Source organism: Mycteria americana, chromosome 2, assembly GCF_035582795.1.
Source record: "Mycteria americana isolate JAX WOST 10 ecotype Jacksonville Zoo and Gardens chromosome 2, USCA_MyAme_1.0, whole genome shotgun sequence".
In the NCBI taxonomy this organism is placed as follows: Eukaryota; Metazoa; Chordata; class Aves; order Ciconiiformes; family Ciconiidae; genus Mycteria; species Mycteria americana.
In genome coordinates this window covers 142939925-142965006 of record NC_134366.1, presented here as the reverse complement: position 1 = coordinate 142965006, position 25082 = coordinate 142939925, and the positions used below count along the sequence as shown (strand labels likewise).

The following is a 25082-nucleotide window of genomic DNA, read 5'->3' as shown; positions in this document are numbered from 1 at the left end:
ACACTCCAGATCTGTACATCATCCTATGCTGGATATATGACTTCAGAGCTACAAAATGCATACAGAGCTCTTTAGCAAGCTGGAATACTTAGCTGATTTCTTGTTTTTGTCCTGCCTTTAAGTCCATTGGAAAATAGTCTGAAATGTGGTGGAAAAAAGGAGAGATACAAGCTACACCTATGTGCTTTATTCTCCTGGGAAGCAATTATCTTCAATTTAGAAACCTCTTGCTTTTCTCTCTTTGCCTGAAGAATCCATAGAATGCTACAGGTAAAATAGTATCTAACTGCATGGTGGTCCTCCTGTGTTACAGGACAGGGGAAAGCTTGGATCCCCTTCCAGTGTAGGGAATTATTCTCCTCCAAACTAAGAAAAATCTAATTTCTCTTCGAAAGGAGTAAAATAGGAAGATGAAAAAACATTCCCTATATTTTATTGGTCCAAATAAAAAGAGATTAATTTTTCCAGTATTAAAACACAGAAAAAAATTCCAGTTTTCCATATAATCTGGGACAGTGCTCCATGCTTAGTAGTAAGAAGTGGCATCTCTGGGTGACCTGTGCTAGCTAGGAGGGTTTTCATGTGGCAGCTTTTCACCCAAGGCCAGAAGCTTTGAAAATATGAACTATGCATGAATATCCATTTCCAGTGAGTCAGAAGAGCCACTCCACTTCTGAGACCCCGCATGGAGAGAGACCCTCTCCTTAGGGGAAGGACTACTCTTTGGCTGGTGACTGCCAAGAACAGGAGCTGGCTTGTGCAGGCTGGGGGGGCACATCTGTACATCCGTTGTGTAATACTGTGGAGCATGTCTGTTAAAACAGGCTGATCCTCAAGAGTTATGCTGCTTAAACTGGGAAGAAATAGAATAATTTGGGAACATCTAGATGAGCAAACTGTACTTTTGAAGGATGAGTCTGCCTTCATGCTGGTGTTTCAGTAGGGGTGGGTGAGTAGGGTTCAGAGAGTTGGGGAGCTGCTGGTCTGGAGGAACAGGAGAACTTTGTCCAGTAAATTTCCCCTCTTTGCCAACAAATTCAAAGTTTCTTGCCTGTCTCTCTTTTTTTTGAAAGAACTGATGAGCTGCTTGAAGATGTAGCAGATAGCAGACACCACTACCAGGTGAAATCAAACACCTGTGGAGCTCACAGTCATGGGCTGTTATGGATAGCAGCAGTTTGCATTGGCCTCAAAAAGTGATATTAATAAAAGAAAATATCCATCAGGGATGTTAACTGTACTAAGTAATTCTTACTCAGGCAGCTTCAGGAGTGCCTATTGTTGGAGGCTGGAGAAGCATCACCATGTGTCCGTGCTGATGTTATACTCATTTTCGAGCATCTGTTACTGCCCACCAGCAGCAGCCGAGTACTGGGCCAAATGGGTACCTAGTCTCACCCAGTGCGGCTGCTCTTGCAAGTGAAGGTTCAAAAGATGAAGAATTAATCAAACCTGCAAGACATCGTTTTTGCAGTTAGGTACTTGCTTAATTCAGTGGGAAACAGTAGGAGGAGTCTGGAAAAGCTTGAAAAATTGGTCACTGTGTTGGGGAGCCCTGCTCAGAGCTACAGGACAGGCCCACAAGTCCTGCCCATACCCTTCCCTTCCTATCCGCCTTTGGCAGAGGTCTCGGTGGAGAGGTGCAGCGAAGGGAAGGAGGTGGTCAAGTGGTTCTGGGAGTCAGCCTCAGCATTGTAGCAGCTGACTGGACTTACCCAGTGCCTCCTGGAGGAGAGAGGGAATCAAGTCCGCTTTAATACTCACAAAAGACCCCAAGGACTAATTGGGCTGTAGTAGGAAAAGACAGGAGCAGCCAGCCTGGCTGCAGGAAGAGTGGGAAACCACAACATGGGAAGCCTTGACCAGGGGAACCTGCTGTGCTGGGGAAAAAAGAGCCAGAGTTTGTTGGAGGACTAAGTGCCAGCTTCTCCTTGAGCCTGGGGTCTGCAGAGACCTGCTCAGGCATGGTGGCCTTGCCTGCCCTCCGCACCGGCTGAGCCGAGCCGGCAGCGAGCTGGAGCCCCCGTAGCCGTGCTACAGCAGCTGAGCGCTTGCACTGGCGTGTCCTGGGACTCCCAGCACGGAGCTGGCTGGCTGGGGAGATCCTCTTCGCAAGCTGCCTGAGCTCAGCCAGCCCTGAGCCCAGGCCAGGGAGCTTAGGGCTGTTCGGATACATCCTTGCACATGGAGCCAGCAGATGCCTTGCGCAATGCAAAGGACTTTGTATAGCCGGGACCACTTGTTCCACCTATGAGCATTAAACATGCCTCGGCATGGAGGCCAAACGGTGCAAACAGCCCGTGTCTCAGTAAACAATCGCAGTGCCCAAACAGCGTAGCTGCGTGCAGGCTGCCTGGTAGGAACGTGGGACTCCCCAGCCCTGCCTGGGGCCTGCCAGGCACAGCAGCAGCTTGCACTGGCCAAGAGTGAGCCTGGCAACACTGTGAACTCTCCGTGTTCCAGAGCTCTGGAAGATGTCTAGGTTATCAACTTCTTGGTAAAGCGATTAGGTAGGGAAGAATGATATTAGGTGGCTCTCTTATTTTTATTGTCTCCTCCTAGTCCTCCACAACTAGGTAGCTTTGAAAGAAAAAAAGTATCTCTTTGGCCTTGATGTGGAGAGACTGGCAACCTTGGATAACCATAAAAATAATGGGAAATAATGAGGAAGAATCTCTCTAATTTCAACGTTGTAAATTCCAGCTTGGTTTGCTGATGAGCTGTATCAAAGCTGCAGAGGTAGCCTTCTGAGAGAACAGAGATGCCTGCCTGCCTGCCTTCAAAAGGCATCATGAATCCTTTCATAGAAAAAACCTAACTTTTTTAAAACTAGCCCAAGCATTTGATTATTGCATAAAGCAGGAGGGTAAAAGTGCACTGAAAAATAAAAAAGTAGTCTAATTTCTACAGTCAGCTCTAATATGGAGCCAACAGCTGGCCAGGACACGCAAGTAATGCCCAAGGCTGATGACCTGGGGCGCACAGGGCCACACACCCACGCAGGTGTCAGTGCTAGAGAGCATCTTGGATGGCTGCAGAGCGCAGCTCCCAGGACGGCCCATGACCCCGTGCACAGCACCCTTCCCACAGGACCCCTCCTGAGGTCCCAGGGCCGGGGGGGACTCAAAGCAGAAGCGGCACCCCCAACTTTGCCTGTATCTTCCCCCAATCTGGGTGCTGCTGCTGCATTTTCTGCTGTCTCCCAGTGGCAGCTGGCAGCATCCTCCGTCCCTGCAGCACCCAGGGGATGTCTTCTCCTTCCCCCAAAGCTCTGCTGCTGGCTGTGGCTGGGCAGGCAGGGACCTGAGCTGATACAGCAGGCTGGGTCAAGTCAGGCTCCCTCCAGCATTGGTAGGTTGTCCTAGGAGCATGGCACAAGGAAAACTGAGCTGGCCCTTCGTGGGGACATCTAAAGGTCTAACAGAAACTGTTAATTGAGGCACAGGCTGTGTTTTGTGAGCAAGCAGCTATGCTGCTTCGAAACCTGTCCCCGGAGGCAGAAGACGTGCGTTTATCTGGTGCTGCTCCCGAGCTAATACCTATGTCAGGGATAATCTGCAATCCAGGTAACCAGTTCATGGTTCACTGAGAGCTGTTCATATGCCACAGTACTCCACCAGTTTTTTCATCATTTGCAAATGTGTAAGTGTAAAACACAGTGCAGGAAGGGAAGTCCCAGCTGCCGAGTCTGGTTGCTTCTGCTGTGAGCATCACCCTTTCCTAGCCTGCTCGAAATCTGGCTGAAAAGCAGTGAGGTTTTCCTGCTTCCATCCTGCACTCAGGAGGGCTGGTTCAGAGTCCTTGGGGGGTAGGAACCAGTGCCTAAACGCCAGACTAACAGAGCAGCTAATTTTAACCTGTTTATTCATACGGCTACCTTCTTATACAATGCCTGCCCTGTGCTGTATTCTTATGGAAACCTAGCCAAAGTAATGAATTTTGCCCAAAGAAAAAGTACCATCTTTTATGCTGATATCAGCCCAAATCCAGATTTTAGGGCAAATACAGAACATCAATCCACACGATGCTCTAAAGTAGGATTTCAGGACAGAGCACAGCTTGACAGCCTTTTCCAAGTAAAACTTACCATCTGTAGTTGCCTGTTAAATAATGAGAGCTTGCCCTCTTCTGGTCACAAGCAGTTGTACATGGGGATTTTTTGTGAACCTGTGGAAATTATTATCTAAGAGACTTTTTGGCAAATTGTAGATTTTAAGAGTTAATGTTTTTAAAATGTATTTTATTATGGTGTACTTGTTTTCCAAAGTTTTTTTAAAAGTCTGTGGCAACTATAATAGCTAAAAGAAGTTTAAGTTGAATCTTGGCTGTTTCCTTATATCACACTTGTCTGGGCTGTATCTTGGATAATGCCTTTCATGTCCTCCATCTTCAGGAGCTGCCCAGGAGCTTCTTCTTCTGGAACCCATTTGACCAAAGCCAACCTGTTACAGTAGGAAGACATTTTTCAGCAGCTATTTACTGCCACCCAAAAGAAAGGGAGCATGACATGACATTGTCAACTTGAAGAAGGTGAATGTTTCCCTAAGTAATTATCAATTATATGCATTCCTATGGTCTTTGTGGACATTTGAGTAGAAAGAGGAACCTCCATTAATTTCCCCAGAGGAAAAGTTAAAGCTCAGATGCTATCAGAGCATCAGTGTAACACTGACGTTATGAATGGCTGAAGCACCGGCATTTTATTGTACGCTGGAAACCCCCCTAATCCATGCGGAGTCCATAGCATACTCTGGTTTCTGCTGCTCACAGAGCTATGGGTTACCTTTACATATATACTGCAGGCTGGATTTTAGGCTCCTCTGTCTTGTGCCCTAGTTCCAAGTATTGGGGTGGGGTGGAGAAAGAGTTCAGTGTTTCTCAAGGGAGACAGCTTCAAGGGTGACCATCCTCTCTCCTCTGCTGGGAGATTAAGTCTGCTTTTCAAATGTAAGAGTTGTTTCATGGTTCATTTAGCTCCTGATCTGCTGATGGTTTTTGATGCTAGCTTTTCTTGCTCTTCCCTATATTTCTCATGTTGCCTTTATCATGTCCTTGGTCTTTCTTCTGAGCTGGCTGCTGTGTATTATCTGTTGCTTTCTAGACATTTTTGAAGTTTCATTACTGAGATATGCTCATAGTCATGAGAGTTTCTGATGGTGGTGTTGCAATAGTTGTAATTCTGGCTACTCCTTGTTCCACACAAAAATATCAGCCCTTTTTGGTCTTACAGCTATCCGTGGTTGTGCCACTTGTTACAGTGGAGTTAAACTTGAAAATGCCTGGACTCAGTCTTCAGATTTCAGAGCCACCATCTACCTTATATAAAGACCCAGTGTAAACCGTGCAGCAGACTAAATGGATATCCTTCAGAAGAAATCCTTGCAGTCCCTGGTGTATTTAAAGACCCCCATTATGAAGACCGACCACTGCATGGCACTATTGCACCAGCATCACTGCGGCACCAGCCCTGAGGCATGGGAAAGATTCTCTGAAGTTCTCCCACTACCTCCCTCGCAATATCCCTTCTGCTGGGTGGACGCTGCCTCCTTCCACCGCTGAAAGAATGGGGCATGTGCTGCAAGATGGACGTAGGGCCTGCCTCTTCCTGTGCAATCCTCTCTTCTCTCCACCAAAAACCTGATGAGAGGGTTTGATTTGACATGATGTGGTCTGGCAACCATTGGATAAGAAGGTGTTCATGCTGTCCTAAATGTAGGTTTTTAAACCATGTCCCTCTCCCTCTGGGAGACGAGTGAGAAGTACTTCTCTTCTCTGTATGGTTTAAGGTGCTGGGAGTAAAGCTCTTTCCTACACGGATCACAGAGCCCGTCCCTCTGAAAGGACTGCTGAAAGGCAGAGAGGTAGGCAACTCTGTGCGTGTGTGCGTAGCACGTTGCTGTACATCAGTGGCGTGTTTGGGGATCCTGGAGTGGAGGAACAGACAGACATTGCTATTTGGCTATAGAAGGGTTAGGATTTTCTTCCAGTCATTAAAAAAAAAACCAAAACACCTCCACGTGACAAGAAGCGTGATAACAAAGGGAAAAAAAGGCATTGTTTTCACGTTCTGGATCAGTGATGGGTTTAAACCCTATATCCAAACCTCCTCACGTTGGAAATGTTTGACTTGGTTTGAGCATAAATTTTGTGGCTTCGGTAGGACCACGTGAAGTGTGACAGGTTTGAATCATTCCCGTTTGATTACTCGGGCAGTCTCCTCGTGGCAGCCTTGACATAACTGCTGGGTTAGCTCACAGGAAACCGAGCCCTGCCCTCCCCGGAGGGGCAACCCTGGGACCTGCGGAAGCCACAGGCCAGAAGCGCCGTTCTTGTCGTGCTGCACAGCTCTGCCCTGCGGATGGGCCGTCGGGTACCGCAGTGAGAGGAGGGAGTACTGCGTGGTGCAACGCCGCGCTCCGGGCTCCCTCCTGTCCTTCGGGAGGTGTCGGGCAGCCCAAGGAAAAGGCTCTGCATTGCAGCATCAGCTGCTCAAAGCTCACAGCGTGTGCATCTACAGTCAATCAAAGACGGGGCCTAATTCGTTTAATCTAAAAGTCCTGAGCACGCCGCTTGTCATTGGATTAAAAAATAAACGGAGATATTTCAAGTAGCCAGAATGGTAATACTTTAAAAATGGGTGTTTTGGATATTTTATTACTTTTCAAGGAGATCTTTAATCTGTAAGTCCACAATAGACCCATGGCACCAATACGCTTTTGCTAGCACAGGCAGGGAGGAGCTAGGAAGGCAGTACTAAAGCAAAATATAAGGAAATAATATAAGGGAACAGGAGTAATATAAGGAAATGGCCATGCTGCAGCTCTCCAGATACTTCTTTTTTGCTATTATAGATTAAATATGCAGTGCATTTGCAAACAGGCTTTCAAATTATAGCTATACCTTAATAAAATGAACAGTGCTCACACTGTGCTCACACTGTCTTGTTCTTCACTCATATCCCTGGTGAAGTCTTGGTACCTGTGGAGAAGCATTTCCCAGGCAATGCCCAGGTCTGTGCGGGGGTGAACATGTGCCAGGGACCATCCCAACTGGCACTTTGGATGTGGACACCCTCGTTTGTGGGGGAAGAGAGTTTAGCCCCATGGAGGCAAGGCAGGCTGCCCTGCTTGGCCTCAGCATCAGAGCTTTGTCCTCAGCCTGTTCTCCGAGCAACTGTAGCCAGTAGGACAATCAGGAAAAGGGCTTGAAGCATGACCAGAGCTTGCTAAGTCAATGGAGGGGGAAAACTGTAACTGACTTGCCATTGGGAAATGAACCCAAAATCCAGTAGCCCTCCAACCAAGATCCTGGACCTTAAATTGAAATACAAGCTTGACTGAATGACCTATTTTACTGGGGCTTAAAGCAATATACAAACTTTGAAGGCTTGGCAACAAGCAAGGCAGGGGCTGGCAGGGGAAACAAACAAGCTTGTTTCAAAAACAAGCTCATGACAGCCAGATTCAAAGTTTGCTGTTTGGCTTCTCTGCCAGGTTTACTTCTGGTAATTTTGCCAGAAAGACAAGGAATTTAGGCAAGGAAACCCAGCTGCCATAACAAGCTGGAGTAGTCCTCTCATTCTGTGGTACAGAGCTCATTGCACATAGAGCTGAGCTTGCAGCCTTGCGCCTGGATCGGCTTCTGCTGCTTTTTGACTGTGGGCCAAGTCTTCCAGCGACATAACTTGGCTCTGAAATAAAATAGGCTGCATGGGTCAGAAACTGACTGTTGCAGATCTGGAGCTTTTGGCCCATCTCTCCGAAAGAGCAAGTAAATGATGCCACTTTCATGACTTTAAATCAGCAAACTAATCCTAGAGGTAATTTTTGATCACCTGTCCAGTTCTAAATGGGGTCAGATCCAATTTTGTATCTTAGCTCTGAAGCTCAGCAGCTTCCCTAGCAATTTTGTATTTTTCCATAAATCTTGTAAATGAATCTCTTTTAGCCTGAAAATCAAGTGTGTTGACAGCCAGAATCTTGTTGCAGCTATCGATGTATGTACCCAGAGCTACGTTATTCACTTTTCTTTCCCCAAATTCCTTTCTTTTCCCAATATTGAGTCAGGATTAAGGGGTGCATGTGCATGTGTGTGTAGCTAGTTCTCTTTTTTAATGAACTCAGTGCTAGAGGTCACATTTGTAGGCTCAGTTTATGCGGTAATCTTTAAAAACAACCAGCCTAAGCACTGGAAAACACATAGCAGGGGTTAGTCCTGTATTAGCAGAGAAATAAGCTTGGTTTGCTAATAGGCCTTATTTAAGTCTCATTTCCATGCTTTTAGGACTACATTAGGTTTTCACCTCACAGGGGCACATGTCAGAGAAGCAGTTGAGCGAGAGAAGAGACAAGCCCTTTTTCAGTTCACAGAACCCCAATTCTTTATTAATCACAGCTTGCTCACAATGACATACAGGAAAATAGCACTAATGAAGAGTAGAATATGCAGGCAGCAACCTCCAGGGGGGTAGGGACAACTTCAAAACTGCAGCTATTTTGGGGACGATGTGTTAGGTTTGGTGATACTGTACTTGGCACAAGCACCCTGTCTAGTCATTCCTCCTGCTTCAGCCCTCTTAGCCCTAGATGTCTGTCACTAGGTAGGGTTGGCTAACACTGAAGAGTAAAGGTCATGATGAATGGAAGTCAGCAGTGTCAAAAAAAAGGTAACAACTGGCTCATGGGTTCCAGGTGAAATATTTGGTAGCCTCTTGTACTATTACACATGTAATGTGGTAGCATCAGATAAGTATCCTAGATCATGGCACTTACAGATAAAGCCACTTGATGCTTTTAGTTGCTCCATCAATAAATTTTCAAGTGGTGAATTAAGCTCACTTTACAATTAGCACTTGTATGGCTGTTTGGCATCATCCAGAATTTGTCATAGCTTGATGGGTACAATGCGCCTCTTAAATGTGCCTCAAACTGCTCCCACTTGCTTTCATTCTGTTGCACAACTGTATTTGTTGCCTCTCACCTCGAAAAGCAGAAGCAACAAGTACTGCACGTGCTGATTTAACCTCAATTATATAGCACACTACAGAGGCCTGTAGCGTAAGTTGCATTTGAAGAAACTACATTTTAAGAGCCTTTTGTCTCGGACAGCTGAAGGTGAAGTCACAATACCTGTGATGTAGTCACTGTTCCAACAAAGCTTATTGATGGCAAAGCGGTCTAGGTTATTAGGCAATGACTGGTCTCTAGCACCATAGAACTACTACTGACCTCGTGGTGGGTTGGAATGAAAGTCGCAGGGAATGGAATTAGACGTCAGGTGCTTCAAATGAACAGACCCAGCAAATTCAACCGAGTGGAAATAGACAACATCAGAAGCCTGTTACAGGACATGTAAGATTATGAAATAACTTGCATAATGCAATACTTGTATTTTTTAACAAAAATGTAAGTATTTACAAAATAAGATCCAAGTTTTTTAAACATCAAGCAAATCATTCTGCAAAGAGACCGCATTGTTTTTGTTTTTATTTTTGTTTCTTTTTTAAAGTTTTTTATTGAGTTCTTGATTTTTTTTTTTTAAACCATGTCATACATTTCCCATACTGATATCGCATGATCCATAATAATATAGGCAGGGGAAGTTTACTAATGGTGGGGATGGGTCACATCCACCATTGCTGTTTTCAGCCAGACAGTTCCACCTGGAGCTCCTTGTTTCTACGGACCTCTGCAGCATGCCTCTCCTGGAAAACATCAAGAAGGGAAAAATCAAACCTCTTTCTCATTCTGCCTGCCCAGGGAGCGTCCTGATGACAACCTGTTTAGGTTGTGCATTTGATGCTTGTGCAAAACTTGTTTCACAGCACAACCACCTTTAAAGGATGCAGCTCAGGAGAGATGTCCTCTACCAGACCAGCCTGAGGCATGTTTGATGCTTACATTCTGCTTATGCTCTGGAGCTCAGTCTTTTATTTGATATGGCCTTATAATCCTCAGCACCTCAGAGAGTTTCATTTTAAAGGCCCACATAGAGAGGTGCTGCTTGCACGGCATAAAATGTGCCACGTGCTCACATTTGCTCTTTGAATTCCTAGATGTTAAACTAAATATAGGGAAGGATGAGTGGGCTTGAATTAATTGCTTGCACGCTGTATGCAGAAGAAGTGTTAGTTACTGTGTTATCTGTAGCATTTAGGAACCATAGATAAAGGTCCAAGAATTTAGTTCCACCAAGACAGGTCAATCTGAACATCTCAAACATCCCCTTAGACACAACGATGAAGCTAGCTGTCCTCTCCATTCTTTCTTGGGCTGTGATGGGAGAAGGGACGTGGTTACCAAAAGTCACTGCTAGGCCTTTCTGTCCACTTCCAGCCATGCTGTCTTCCCTTTTACAAAAGCAGTCATAAGTAATTTAGACTTATTTTAGCCACTGTATATTCAGATACTTCTGTGGAAATGGGCCTGAGGTCAGGAACAACAGCTGTCAAATGAATTTAGGAATGTTCTACTTGGGGTGTTTATAAAACTATTACTTTTGGCAGCTTGTGGGTTTACGGGTTTTTGGTTTATGCCTCTCTCCTTTCAGCTGTCAAACTATCAGACTTTTACCTCTTGTGTCTGATCACTGAAAAAAAAACCCAGACAAGCAAATGACAAGCACAAGGTGACTACAGAAGCAAACATCCATCCCCAGCTGACTTCAGATTAAGGCACTCCCTAGTTATTTCAATGCATTAGAGGGTCTTTTATGGTCAAAAATTCACTGAAGCCAACAGTTATCTTTTTATTGTCTGAGTTGGACCATGGATCACAGGCCAAGACAGCTTATTGCATCAGCTGACTCTGTAAATCACAATTTCTTATAAGATTCATAATTCTGAATGCTAGATTTTATATGGACTTGTTCCTTGCTCCTGTTTACTACAGTATACAGAAGTTATCTTTGATTGTAGGAACTTCTAGCCACCAAAACCTTGGGGCGTCCACAGTTCTGTGTAACTTTTGAAGATTTGGACCCAGATATCTCACTACTTCTTTTCCTGCACATTCACAGTTCCATTTTGTGTTGGCAAAACTGTATAGTCATGCAATTTTTAATTACCGGTCTGTACAAACGTTGCCAAATGAGTTATTGCCATCTTTGTTCAGAAGCCTTCTTTGGATTTAATGCATATATGCCATCATATTGGTGTGGAAATGGGACTTAACAGTCTGTTAACATTAACCTAGGACAAAAAGATGTTTCAGCTGTCCTTCCCATTTCCTTTTGGGCCTCAAGGTTTTTCCCTTTGTTCTCATAAGCTTTGGGATATGTGCCTGCAAATTAATCTAACGCAAAAACGTCAAGTAATCTGGGTACGGTTCTTAAGCCTGTTTGCGTAGTCACTTGTAACATCATCCTTTGGTTTCTGTTGTTTTTTTCCTGCTCTCTGAAACTTTTGTCTCCAACAAAGAAAGAGAGGTGCTTATGGAGAAGATCTCATTGAAAACCACTGAGAGCTATTTTCTTTGTTAGTCAATTTACTAACATATTAGAAAGTTCATCACTGAGAGAAACAAGTGATCACTCATGCAGGACTGATTATTTTTTTCTTAACACTTCTAAATCTTTATTCGCATGTTTCCCTCTCTTGTGTGGAAGGGTTGTTTTGGAGAAGGGCACACTTGGTCCTGCATGGCGGGGTTTGTGATTTACCTGTTTCCTCTGACTGTACCAAAGATCTCCAAAAGAAAATTTACTCTCTTTTAGTTGCAAGACTTATGGAAGAACAAGCCCGTTTTGATGTATAGGAAAGATTTTTTTTCCCGTATTTTCTTGTCTTTCTCCTCTGAGAAACCAAGAACTACAGACACATGACAACTCTTTGATTTCATCAATGACTTTTCTTAAAAGTCGAAATCTAACCACGTGATCCTTCATTTGTTCACAGCACTTCTTAAAAGGTAGAAGATCAACCTTTCTCTGGAGACAGTCCAGCAAAGGGCCATGAAGATTAAGGAACTGGAGCATCTCTCAGTCTCTCCTATGAGGAAAGGCTGAGAGAGCTGGGACTGTTCAACCTGGAGAAGAGAAGGCTTAGGGGGGATCTTATATAAATACCTGAAGGCGGGTACAAAGAGGACGGAGCCAGGCTCTTTTCAGTGGTGCCCAGTGACAGGACCAGAGGCAATGGGCACACACTGAAACACAAGAGATTCCCTCTGAACACCAGGAAACACTTTTTCAGTATGAGGGTGACCGAGCACTGGCACAGGTTGCCCAGGGATATTGTGGAGTCTCCATCCCTGGAGATATTCAAAAGCCATCTGGACATGGTCCTGGGCAAACGGCTGTGGGTGGCCCTGCTTGAGCAGGGGTGCTGGACCTCCAGCGATGACCTCCAGGGCCCTCTTCCAACCTCAACCATTCTGTGATTGTGCCATTATAGATGTTTAGTCTTTTTCAAAAGTGAGTGGTGGTTTAGATAGGCATCAGGAGCTCTGACTTAAAAATTGCTCAAGTGTAGGAACTGAGACAGGAGCTACCCACAACATCTCTTCAAAATATTGATTAGATTTTCCTCTCTAGTCTAAGGTGAGGAGTGATGGTGTGGTTACCTTTTCTTGGAGACGTTCAATAAGAGCAGCTAAATTAGCTTCACGGTTTTCTTTGATCTGTTCCATTTTCAGTATCAGCTTTTCTTCTGCCATTTTGCTGAAGTTATTGTTCTCCTCCAAAGCCTTTTGAAGCACTTCTCGCTCATGTTCTCTCTTCTCTGCCAGATGTTTCAGCACCTGGGCCTCCTGGGACTGGAAACAGAGAGACATGTGGCTGAAATGAAATACTCATGTGGAGCAAAAAAAACCCCACAGGGCAACAGTTCACTGAGTCTGCAAACTGCGTAAAGTTCGTTGCTTTGTTGTTACATGCGTTGTTTGGAAAGCTCACTTCTGTGTATAAACCAGATTAGCATCAATACCAGGGGCTTAGAGGCACTGGCTAAATGTGATGTATGTGCCTGAGGCAGCAGCAGAGAAGTGTCTGAAGCACTTCTGTTAACAAGAAATGCTGTCATGCATTACTGCCCTGGGTTGTTTAGGTTACTGCAGTGGTTGCTCAACCTCTGACAGCTGCAGTCTATTAGCTATGAGCATTTTATTTGTAGAGGTATGGGACTGGGGACTGAAGGAATGTGCAGGGTTAAAAAGGAGGTTGCCAACACAGAAGAGGTGCATTTTTCACCTAGGTAGGACTATCCTTTAATGTGATTCAATAGTTAATAACAGGCTTTGAAATTTACTGCCGTGAAAGACAGACAGAATCAACTCAGACAATGGTTTTTTCCCATGATATTTATGTTTGGCTTCATCTCACTGATTAGGAAGGGAAAAAAGGGTTTTATTCTATAGAAAATAACAAAAAAGCTATTTTTAGTTAAAAATTCAAATTTTGCAAGGAAGATGAAAACTGCAGGTAGGAATTAAATGGATGCAGCCTATGTGCAATACTGTGTTATTCGTCTTTGTAAACTCATTGCTCAGAAGCATAAGCTTGGTTATTTTTTTTAAATCAAATCACTAACATGAATTCACTAATCCTAGGAGAGAAGCCAAAGAACTTGCCGCATTGGGCCCATCCTCCAGGCAAGTCTAGTCGAAAAGACAATATGTTTCAGAGGGGTTATTTGGAAATGATAAACAACATCATATGCTTTTGGATAAAATAAATTAGAAGGAGCATGAGAAGCAAACAGAAATCAGGGAATGAAATACGGTGCTGGGAAGCTAAGTGTGTATTTCAGTGCAGATCACAACGCACTGTTGCCATTGTTATCTGTAATAATGAATTAGTTTAAGGCCTAAATTAAGGGCTTTAACCAATAACTACAATTAGTGATAATGAATCCTATTAAATTCTATCATGTGGCTTTAAACGGAGTAAAAAAGGCTGCAATTCTTTTACATTAGCGAGATCAACTAGGAGGAGAAAACAAGTATTTTAACAAAGGTAAGATAAGATACACGTAACGCCAAATGCACTGACGAGGCAAATTAAGCAGATTCTAGAAAAGGCTGCAAAAGCCAAGCAGAACATCTTGCAGCAAGACACTGGAGTAAAACTTTGCAAGGCTGTAATGGCTTGCTTGAGATTAGAGGAAAAAGCTACTTTCATCCATCTTGGCCACTTAATGCATTTGCTTTCACCTCTGGCCTGGTTGCAGTTAAGGGGTCATTTCTCAAACTGTGCTCCCCGGAGCACTTGCTGATGGGCACGGTCTCCTGAAATGGTTGGTACCTTACAAAGGCTCCTCCTTGCTCTTACCTCCATTACAGCATATGCTGAACAGGTAATAGAGCAAGCATTTTTCAGATCTTTGATTCAGAGAAAATAACTGTTGTGTAGGCCAAAAGGTGTTGCAAATGGGAACAAAAAGTCCCCAGACAGGCAAAAAGCAGAGGGAGTTTCATTGGTGGAGAATGGAAGGAGAATGAGCCAAAGGGAAAGAGAGCTGGGCAAAGAAGGAAATTTGTAGACTAACTGAAAAATCATAAAAGCCCCATAAGTTTAACAAAAGCATTAATAATTTTAATAATCATATTAGAAAAAGGTATTTTGAAGCAAAATATTTGATTTCACATACTTAGCATTTAACATTTCTTTAACCGTAGACTTTCAAAATGTAAAAAAGTTATTTTGAAAGATTTTGTACAATGTAAAACTGAAATAACTGAACATCTTCATCTTGTTTTACCATTTTTGGACCAGCTTGAGTGACTCGGTTTGACCAGTTGTTTGTGAAGTTATTCTGCATTTTCTGTTTAATTTACTATTCAATGTCAACTTTTCATCTACTTTTGGAAAAGTTATTGTCATTAAATTTTGGTTGCTGATACGAATTTTGTGAATCCTTTGTTTAAGTGATCTAAAAGTAACTTTGATAATCTAAGAATCTATTTCCCTTCCTGTTGGGAATTTGAATGGAAAAGATACTATGATACTAATTGTAATGTCCTTTCCCATGAAACGTTCAAGAAGTCACTTGTTAATTTGGAAGGCTAACATTTCATGGTGTTTAAATATGTACATGTAATGTGTTATAAAATCAAGCATTTTCAGATTTGGTAAACAGACATTTCCAAGGACATATCCAGGGCCCATGGAGATGCTATAATAAAAAGTAAGATTTGGACTGTGCTTATAAGCAGCACTTTTGAAAAGAACATTGGCTTTCAACAGGAGATAGCAAAACGCCTTTGAGACTCTGGGGCACTTGCCCATATTTCAGGATTTGTTTTCTTCCATTCAAGCCCTTTGCCTTCTGGAACTACTTATTATCATAAATCCAGGAGAATAGTGAAAAATGAGTGTTCCATATCAAAGTACACATAGTTCTGGAGGCTACGCTGGCAGACAACACATTCAAAAGTAATTTGTCCACTAATGCATAACAATGAAGAAAAGCCTTATACTCTGATTCAGTATTTACTGGATGCAAATTGTGTTGGAACCAGTAAGAGTCTGAATGAAAAATAAACCAGGCCTCAGGAACTGCCTGCACACCCCTAGTGTGATTTTCCTTTACGATATGCCTTTAAACAGCATTCCTTTTCCTCACTCAACATGTTCAAGGTTCAAAATACCTCCCCACCACAAAACATCCACAGGGTAGAGTCTCATTTAGACTGACGTCCCTCTTCTAATGCCATTGTACCCCAGTTGTGCATCTGCCTGTTTCCCTGGTGCTCAGACCGTTTTTGAAATCCTCTTACGACAGTTTTGGAAGGCAGTTGGTATGTTTTTGTACTGGATTGTCAAACGTTTTTCTGTTTCCAACACATTTGGCAAAAGAACTTGTCCGCCCTGTCTGTTCAAAGTCTACTACACATCCAGAAATGGCTAAACGAATGACCCCAGATACCTAGGGGGGTTGGGATCAATAGACTCCCTTTGTTGTTTGTGTTGGCTTTTAACTGCTGCGCTTGGACTCCCATGGTCTTGATACAGGATTCCAACATATGTAGGAAGTTTTTATTCCAAGTTTATTTTCAACATTGTGTTGTTTGAAGTGCTGGAAAGGATATTTTCAAATCCTTGATAGTCCATGTTCTAACACACTTGTAAATGGCTTACGGTAAGTACTTCTTGTACAGCTATTGTGAGACAATGAGTAAAAAAGGCTGAAAATGGGATGAAAGATAAAGAAGATTAATAAGGAGAGAAAAGTATGAAATGGTGGAGAAAGGAAAAAGCAATACTCAAGGGGGAATATCCAGAAGACTTCTTAAATATAACAAGGCATAACCAATGCAGCTACAGCTGCAGCATCTAATGCTAGATGTGGAGGAGTAAAAATGTTGCAAAACATTCCTGGTACAGATACCTTTGCTCCTAGAAATGTATTGCTGTGCTAAAAAGATGGCTAATGCAGGCAAACTCCTATGATATTCATGTCATATTTGTAAAGGTTCACGTGCACCCCCAGTTTTCAGAGATGAGTGCTTCAAAAGGAAATCCACATCTCATACTTAGCTGGCCAGAGATAGATGCAGACAACTAAACACTCACTTCATGAGCAAAATTATTTATGGAAATTGGCTTTGAAGATACATGTATTTTTAAATTATTACTCACAGGAAGAAAATTCTACTTATCTTAGTAACAGGTGCTTTATTTTCTCACATTTATCTATTTTTCTTCGACATGTACATCCAAATATTGAAGTAATTTATGCAGAGATAAAATTAAAGGATTACTTTTAAGCAAGGAATGGGCTCAGACAACTGCTTTTAAACTGGGAATTTCAGCTTGAATGCATTCACCTTAGTTACTAGGATTCTTAGGTACTAGGATGTATGAGGCACGCTACCAGTCATGAGAGCTCCACTTTCATAACACATTCATTCACTGGCTGGACTTTTAAAAATGAAATTGTTCAGCAGAAGCTGCATTAACCTTGATATTCTTCAGTGTACTTTGTATTTAAGAGATACTATTAATGGAACATAATGTGAAGACAGGATTAAAGGCTCCTACTGCAATGTAAATGCCAGGGTGAAGCCTAGGTATGAATCAGAAAGAAATGGTGAGTTGAAATACTGATGTTTTCAGGGGAAGGAATTGAGGCTGGGATTTTTCCATATAAAAGCAAGGGAATGGACTCAAGTTAGACCTCACTCATGGCACTGGCTTCTTCAAATCTCTGTATGGTTACATCCTATTCCTCACTGGGAGTACTATTATTTGTATTACATTAGCAGCTGTTCAGGCTGTTGTGAGGACTCATTGTTCCAGGCAGTGTGCAAATACACAGGGAGAGGCAGCTCCTCTCTCAAAGCAATGACAGTCTAAAGAGACACAAAAAAGAGGGGGATGCTCCTGCTCCATGGGGTCACAGAGCAGAGGACTGAAATGGCCATACATCAGGAGAGCCAGAGACATCTGAGCTGTAAACATAGCTAAAGTCTTGCTTCTACTGAAACCAGATGGTACAAAATTTTGCTTGCATTTGGATGAGAATCTTTTTTTTTTTTTGTCCTGCCTGCCAGTGGAGCTTTGGGTCAGGGCTACAAAGAACATGAAGAAGAGTTAAAAAAAAAAAAAAGAGCCCATCCACAACGTGAAACAAAAACCCCCTCACTTTCTCTTCCTCAACTGCACAAAATTGCTGTTCTCAGGGTGGTGACCCACGGGGGTGAACAAGGCATGTTGGAGGGATGCAAGAGGTCCCACCTGAGCCCTCTGTCTGATGCTCCCCTACCTGCTCATGAGGCATTTCTTGATCTGCTGCAGTTTGAGGCTTGGCATTTTAAAGTTAATAAAGATCAGTTTGTCTTACGATTGTTCATTAGCAGCAAAGCCCATGGCAGACTGTGGGGAGAAGCTTTGCCAGCACTGGGATGTTTGCTGTCTCTGCTCATGACTCCACGTGCCCTGAGACAGACCTTTGTGCCTCACACCAAACCCTCTCCTAGCTGGTAGCAAGCATCTTCCTGTGGGTACATATCCCATAGGCTTACGTTTTTTGGATGAGGAGCTGAGGAGTGGCTTGCGGTTTTGGCTATCTTTTGTAAACATTAGGGGTGAAGCACCATGTATGGAAACGCTATGGTGTAAATCAAAATGGGGCAGAAACACCTGGTTCCTGATTCCACACATCTTGCTGGGACCTTTACATAGAAAAGCATTTCATGCTGTATTCCCTCTCCACACAAGCACAGCTGAGGGCCAGCAGTAACAGAAAGGGAGATCAGTAGATGGGCAAGACGTGAGGCAAATGTCTTGGGCAGCGCCTGTCCTCCCTCCCAGCCTGCTTGCTTACAAATTATAGGAAACCAAGGAGGGGAATAGGAATGAGTTGGAAGAACAAAAAAAGCTCCACTTTTGCCAGGAAAGGTGCTGATGCCTTCTCTGCCTCTCTTCTTGCCTGGAGCAGCAGTTTTGTAGGTCCCACACAATTTCTAGGAGGGAGCATTTGTCCCCCAGCTCTGCTGCCTTCCCCGCCTTGGTGAAGCCTTTTCCCGCAACAGCCTGCTGTACCGCGTGGTAAAGCACGAGCGGCTTTTCCAGTGCCAAAGGAGAGATGGATCAAGAGTATTAAGAAGTGCCTCTGGGCAGGCTGTGGGGCTGGCTCAAAGGGGCAGCGAGCTGGGCGCTGAAGCCCGATGCAGAGTGTGGCCATGATGCTGGCAGAGATGCCCCGGGCTGCCTGCCTGATGCAGGGAGCACAGAAAGCCTTGCCCAGGCTAGGCTGCACGGGGGGCTTATCGTGCAGCATTTCATAGCAATGGTATTAAAAACTCATGTAGCTGTAAGTCTATATCCAACAGCATGAAAGTTAAAAATTATGACTGTTCTCCTGCATTCTTTGTGGCACTAAGCACTAGGGATGAGCCTGATTCAATTTCATCCCAATACAAAGCCATTAAGAGGATTTAATTACATACGATTTCTCTCCCATAATCCAAAATCTAGTAGAAATGTGCATCCCTTTAGTGTTTCATTTTTATGCTAGTAAGTTGAACATGGGCAATAAAGATATATAATTAATTCAACATATGGCTCTTGAAGTCTGTACATCAAGTGTAATAATAGCTGAACATTCAAGGCCAATGGATAAAAATTAATAAATGTTAAAGGTTCTGTAAGAAATAAACTTCTGCTGCTTACAATGTCACTGTGCTCTAATTTCTTAAGTGGGAAGGATGAAAAGATCTTTCTGATTATCCACCAAGGTGGGAAAATATAGCACACATATGCCAAAAAAATAATGGGATAATAACGACATGCTGTAAAGAGTATTCTATAAATGGAAAGGACAAATCTGTAACTAGCCCAAATGGGTCTCACTGTGTGGTGCAAAAGGAAAAAATGCCTCAGGTGAAACTCTCGGTTTGGTCTGAGAGTATGAGGCCACAGTGACTGTCAAGTGAGGTAGAGAAAAAGGGGGAGAAAAAGAAAGAGCCCTGTAAAAGCTTATAAGGGAATAGACAACAATGATAAACAGGAAACAGCATAAGCAGGAGACTGCTGAAGTACATGTATTGCTGTAGATGTTCTCATGAGTTTGAAAATTTATTAATGAACACTGCCTAATTAACAGAGCAGAACCTAATTCCTAAACAGTGTGAAATCAATTAGTATTTTTTCCAAAAAGGCAATTCTCATCCATTAGTTATACTTGATTTTAATTAGAACTGTGCTGGAAGGACACGATCTAAAATGGTCATGCCTGACAGCTGTTGTACATAGATTGAAAAGTATGAGAACAAATGCCATGCTGGATATCAGAAAGTCTGTCTGGTTTGTCTAGCAGCAGAAAGTGGAAGATGCTTAGGGAAAGTGTAGATGAAGTTGGGCAAATCTGCCTGGTCCTTTCCTTGAGATCTCTCTCTCTATCTATCTCTATATCTCCCTAGCTTTCAGCGGTCACCAAGTTACGTATTTTCTGAACCAGAGGCTGCATTCATATAATCATTTCCTACAAGGTAGTGCTCTATCAATTTTGCTATTATTTTTTTAAAATAAATAATATTTTAATAATCTCTAAATAGTCTATGATAACAAATACAGCTTGATTAAACACTACATGAAAAGGTGATTCCCCCTCTATTTTGAAATTGCTGTCTGATGATTTCATTGAGTGTTTTGTCCCCTTTGGATTGCGTGAAACAGAATATAATTGCTCCTATTCATCTTCTCATTACCATTCATGACTTTGTAGACTTCTATCTTATCTTCCATCTGTTGTCTCTTTCCAAGCTGAAAAGTGGACTATTTAATTTATCTTCTTATGGAAGATGTTCTGTTGCTGTGATTGCTTTTTATCCTTCTCTGCAATATACTCTTTTTCAGGCCAAAAATGAAGGCAATAGTTGAGATCAAGGATTTTAATAGTGAGGTAATGAAGTTTTCTGCTCTGTTCTTTGTTCTTTTCCCAGCAATTTCTGCTGCAATGCTGATGTGGAGGATCTTGTCTGTTGAAATAACTCAGTTATATGTTCATTCAAAATGAATATAGCACCAAGGGGAAGAAATGGCAGGTGTCTGTATTGCTATCACTGATTACCAGTTTATTGCATAATGAGTTTTTCTTTAGGAAGAAATGAACAGTAATGAAATCAATGAAATGAAATCTCTGGGACATTCAATTTCTATTTCCCACTAAGTATATGCATAATATCAGGCTTCTTAATTGCTGCCATTTCATTCTGTGTCCATATCTTTACTTGCGTATTTGTACTCGGTACAGAGGCACTTCACAGATCGAGTCTTTGGGGCATATCATCATCATTTGGGTGTGTGAAAGCTCATACTTCTGGGCAGGTGCTAGTGCAAATGCATATTCCTTTCACATACAGTCATGTCCTTTTACTGAAACGAATACTCTGGCAGACATATTTCTTTGAAAGAAGCAATAGTGCTAATGTGTGGGCATTAGAAGCGCAGAGTCTTGTGTTAGCAAGGCAGCAGAACTGGCAAATGTGGCAACACTTTGGTGTTCACCTAAAATAATTGTTCAAATTAATGAGGTCCAGAATAGTCAGGTTTCACTGCAAATCAATACTGAGGGCCAGGTTTTAAGGCCCTGCCAGTAATCCAGATCTACTGACTTCAGTGGACTCAGATCTCACCATACACCAGTGTAATCACTCCACTGGGTTTCTTGGAAGCGACCCTGACCTGACCTGACAGGAATGAAAGGAGAATGGAGCTGCTTTTGTTGGAGCTGCTCCATGTGCTATCTGTGGCATATCTGCTGTCCTTGGACTTCTGTATACATTTTTGTCCATATCTGGAAACAATTCTGTAAACATCAGCTTTAGTAACAAATCACATTGTTTAGGAGAAAAATGAAAGGCTTAGCGACACCTAAGCTTGTTTCATTTTCAGGTATACTCTACCAGGGACTCCATGAGCAGGTGGAAGGGTTTCTAACTCCAATTTACCTGGTGCAGGCAGATTTGCCACAAAATAACATTGATTGCCTGGATGAAGGACACAGAAAGTCCTTCTATGGCTCCTGAGGCTTCTCTGGCTTCTGTGGCTCTCCTTTTGTGCCATAGCGAAAGGAAACATGGATTAACCAGGACAACATATTACCACATCTTGAGTTTTCTGTGGCCATTGCAGCCAGCCATGACTTTCCTGAAGTAGTGCAACACAGCATAAACACTGGGCCCGTACAGAACACTGCTAATTTTCAGACTGGCAATTCAGGCTGGCAATGGTGAGTGTCTCATTGGCTTTACCTGTCATCCTCCGACTTACCTGATGTGGAATTTGGCCTTTCACCTTCCGCAAAAAAAAAAAAAAAGGCAATCTGAGCTAGCTCTGACTGAGAGCAAATAAAAGACCTCTTCAACACATCAGTCATGATGAAAGCCAAATAAACAGTTAATGTGGACTTCCTGCTGCATGCACCCTGCATTTTTACTAACCTTTGCAAAGAAGGTGTAACAACCCTTCTAAACCCTATGGGACAAACTTACTGCTTATGAAACAGGGTTTTACCATTATTGGTAAGGTCATAAAGAAGGGAAGACTTAGTCTGAAGATAACCCTATAAGGCCAACTTCCAGCACTAGAGCCTGTCTGCTAGAAATGCCTCTCCTTAGTCGCTGTGCTATGCTAGCATCTTCATCCAAGTCTGTGGTGAATGATCCAGAACACTCTTTATTCGGGGCTGACATGCCTCCATACTGCATAAATAAGACATTTTAGCTGCCTCAGGCAGACCTTGTGAGTAATTTCCATGGGCACTACAAGGAGTCAAGATCTTGTAGCGCAGACGGTAGCTGTTTGAATTGCACATCCATCTCTTAAACTTAGACACCAGAAGAATTGCACTGGTTTTCAGCAACTATTATAGATGCTCTGAATGACCGCTTACAATCACACAGTAAGCATGAGTATCTGAACCCACTTGGGCCTCCCGTCCAAAGCTATCTGTATTTTGTGATGCGTGCTTCCCAAGCATCAAAAGCAGTGAGGTTTGTTTGCAAGCTGCTGAAAGAAAATAAACTCATTTGTTTCTTTAAACGTGTTAATAATTTTTGTCCATGCAGGCCACTGTTAGTGACGGCAATGGAAAGCAAACCAAAGGACAGGAAACTTGGCTGTTATTCTGTACACTAAGTCAGGTCTAATTACTGGCATTTTTTTAAGGAAAGATACCTTTCTCCTCTCCTCTGCAGCCTCCAGCTTTTTCTGGATCTCCTCAAGAGAGAGTTCTTTCTTCTTTGGAGAAGCTAAAGTTCGTGGTGCTTCTGAGACCGGAGATGGCGGCTTTAGGATCAGTTCAAAGGCCTGGCCCGAGGCACGTTTGTTGATTTGTTTCACTTCCATGTCTGCACGATAAAGGGAGAAATGGTAAGCCCTTCAATACCTCAGTGGTATTGAGGAGAGAAGCAGCACAAACGTTAGTGTAGAATCAGAAGCACAGACAAAAGATTTAGCATCTTTGCCTCAGGCGTTTTAAATGCAATGGCAGATTATGGGCTGAAAACTGTTTTCAGAAGAAGTATATTCCATTTTCTCTGTAATAGCTTAATTATACCTTAATCTCATAAAGATAAAAATTTACAGCAGTTTTGGAAGCTTATTGGGGTTCTGTGTCATTTCACACCCCCTGCAAGCAGTGCCCAAACTGATTAATTTTTTAAGCATGCTTTCATCTTTTCTTGGTTTCCTTGGGAATGGTGTCAGCCGTGAAGAGCTGTAATTCTCAGATGGGTAATAGGAAAAGTACAGCTCAGTGTGCGAGGGCTAGCTTTAAGAGTTTAGTTAGTTGCTATTAGGAACAATATCCAGCATCACAGGTAATACACAATCAATAGAAGGTAATAGCCAAAACCTGCAAACGAATTGTTAAATCAGCAAAACATCCACTGACTAACATTATGCACTGGGATGGTGAACTGAGTCATTTCCCAGCACTAGCACATTATCTGACCCACAGGATGATTTCCAGTGAAAGGCACTCACCATCATATTTATAGATGTTCATGTTGCGAGGTTCAGGGTAAAAACAGGAGCAGATCAGAGAGAGCATGGACAGCTCCTTCATCTTTTCCTTGTAAGCTGAAACGAGAGACCTCGTTAGCGTGGTTCATTTCCCCAGATCCTCCTAGTGAATCTCTAACTGAGGTCACTGGCTGGGGACCAGCAAATCTGCTCTATCACCCACCTGGCAGATTTCTCTAGAATATTTACGTTCAAATATTTCTTCCAAACATTGAGCCTTTATCAAATCACACGAGATGCTCAGTACTGCAGAGACTGCTTCTGATCTCCTACATGATCTCAGTCTAACACAGACAGTCGTCTTTGTGTTATACAAAGTGAATCTGGGTACCAGGAAATGTATTTAGCACTGGAAGAGTGCCATGACTCCACTCTCTCCTAGCAGGTGGAGAGAAATGAAGCTCTTACAAATTCTCTGACGTATCCAAATGCAATTGAGAACAGCTCTGAAACGCTGCCCATGTATTGCCATAGGCAGATGCTAAAGACATTATCTGTTACAAATGAAAATGTCATCCAGATAATTAAAAATAAAACCAGAAATGTATCCAGAAAAGGATACATTTATCAAATCCTTTGCATAATGTCCTTAATATGCGTAACTACTTGAAACAAAGCTTTTCCTTCCTCACTTACTTGCTTCCATACTCAGGTCTAGTGTATATCAGCTGATGCAATAAATACCCTTGTAATTTGCCTTTACGGTGTTACCTTTACTGACTTTGTAACGCCTATAGGCCCCAGTCATAGGCTGAGGAGGACTTGGTCTAGGAATGGTAATACCAACACCTAACCATTATACAATGTTCTGCATTCACCCTTTCTAATTGCTGTCATCCCAGCTTATAAGCAGGAAAATACTCTTGAATCTGGTCACTTGGCAAGTCAATGACAGAGCCCAAACTAGAGCCAGCTCTCCTGGGTCCTGGGGCAATACCCGAGCCACTGCCCACACTGCATAAAGTATATATGTTGAGGGGGGGTGTGTGCTTCAAAATTCATCTTGGCACACACAAATCCCTGCTATTACCAAAATCATATCTACAGAGGCAGACACACATTTGCTGCCAGCATGTGAAAACATGGCTTAAAATATAACCGTGGCTGAAAGTGTTGTACTTAACAGATTAGTCCAAATTAATCCTTGATGTTACTAAAGGGAAATCAGACAGACCTTTGATCTTCAAATTGTGGATACATATGAAATTGTCATTCAACCTTTCTCATGGATGCCCGTGTGCTTTTTGAATTTTTTTTCCTATTCAGAAAGGCCCCTGAAGTTGATGAGGGCTTGAGAGCCTTTAGGTGCTGCTCAAAATGGTGGTATTTGAATGATACCGTACTGCAATAAAAGACAATAAAAAATGTTTCTATAAATACATTAAGAACAAAAGGAGGGCCAAAGAGAATCTCCATCCTTTATTGGATGCGAGGGGAAACATAGTGACAAAGGATGAGGTACTTAATGCTTCCTTTGTCCCAGTCTTTAATAGTAAGACCAGTTGTTCTCGGGGTACCTGAGCTTGGTACTTCCCTGTGCTGGAAGACAGGGAGCAGAATGAAGCCCCCGTAATCCAAGGGGAAATGGTTAGCGACCTGCTACACCATTTAGACAC

The 25082-nt window shown here is 42.8% G+C and overlaps 1 protein-coding gene across 1 annotated transcript in view; it reads right to left on the bottom strand.

Annotated features, from left to right (window-relative positions):
* Positions 1-9564: 9564 nt before the first annotated feature.
* STMN2 (stathmin 2) overlaps positions 9565-25082 on the bottom strand; it is a 43481-nt gene continuing 27963 nt past the window's right edge. Inside the window, exons 2-5 of the mRNA XM_075495734.1 lie at positions 23428-23523; positions 22618-22790; positions 12561-12752; positions 9565-9703 (exon numbers count right to left, since the gene is read on the bottom strand). Coding sequence (XP_075351849.1) covers positions 9644-9703; positions 12561-12752; positions 22618-22790; positions 23428-23523 — 521 coding nt within the window. The 3' untranslated portion in view covers positions 9565-9643. The remainder of the gene's footprint in view (positions 9704-12560; positions 12753-22617; positions 22791-23427; positions 23524-25082) is intronic.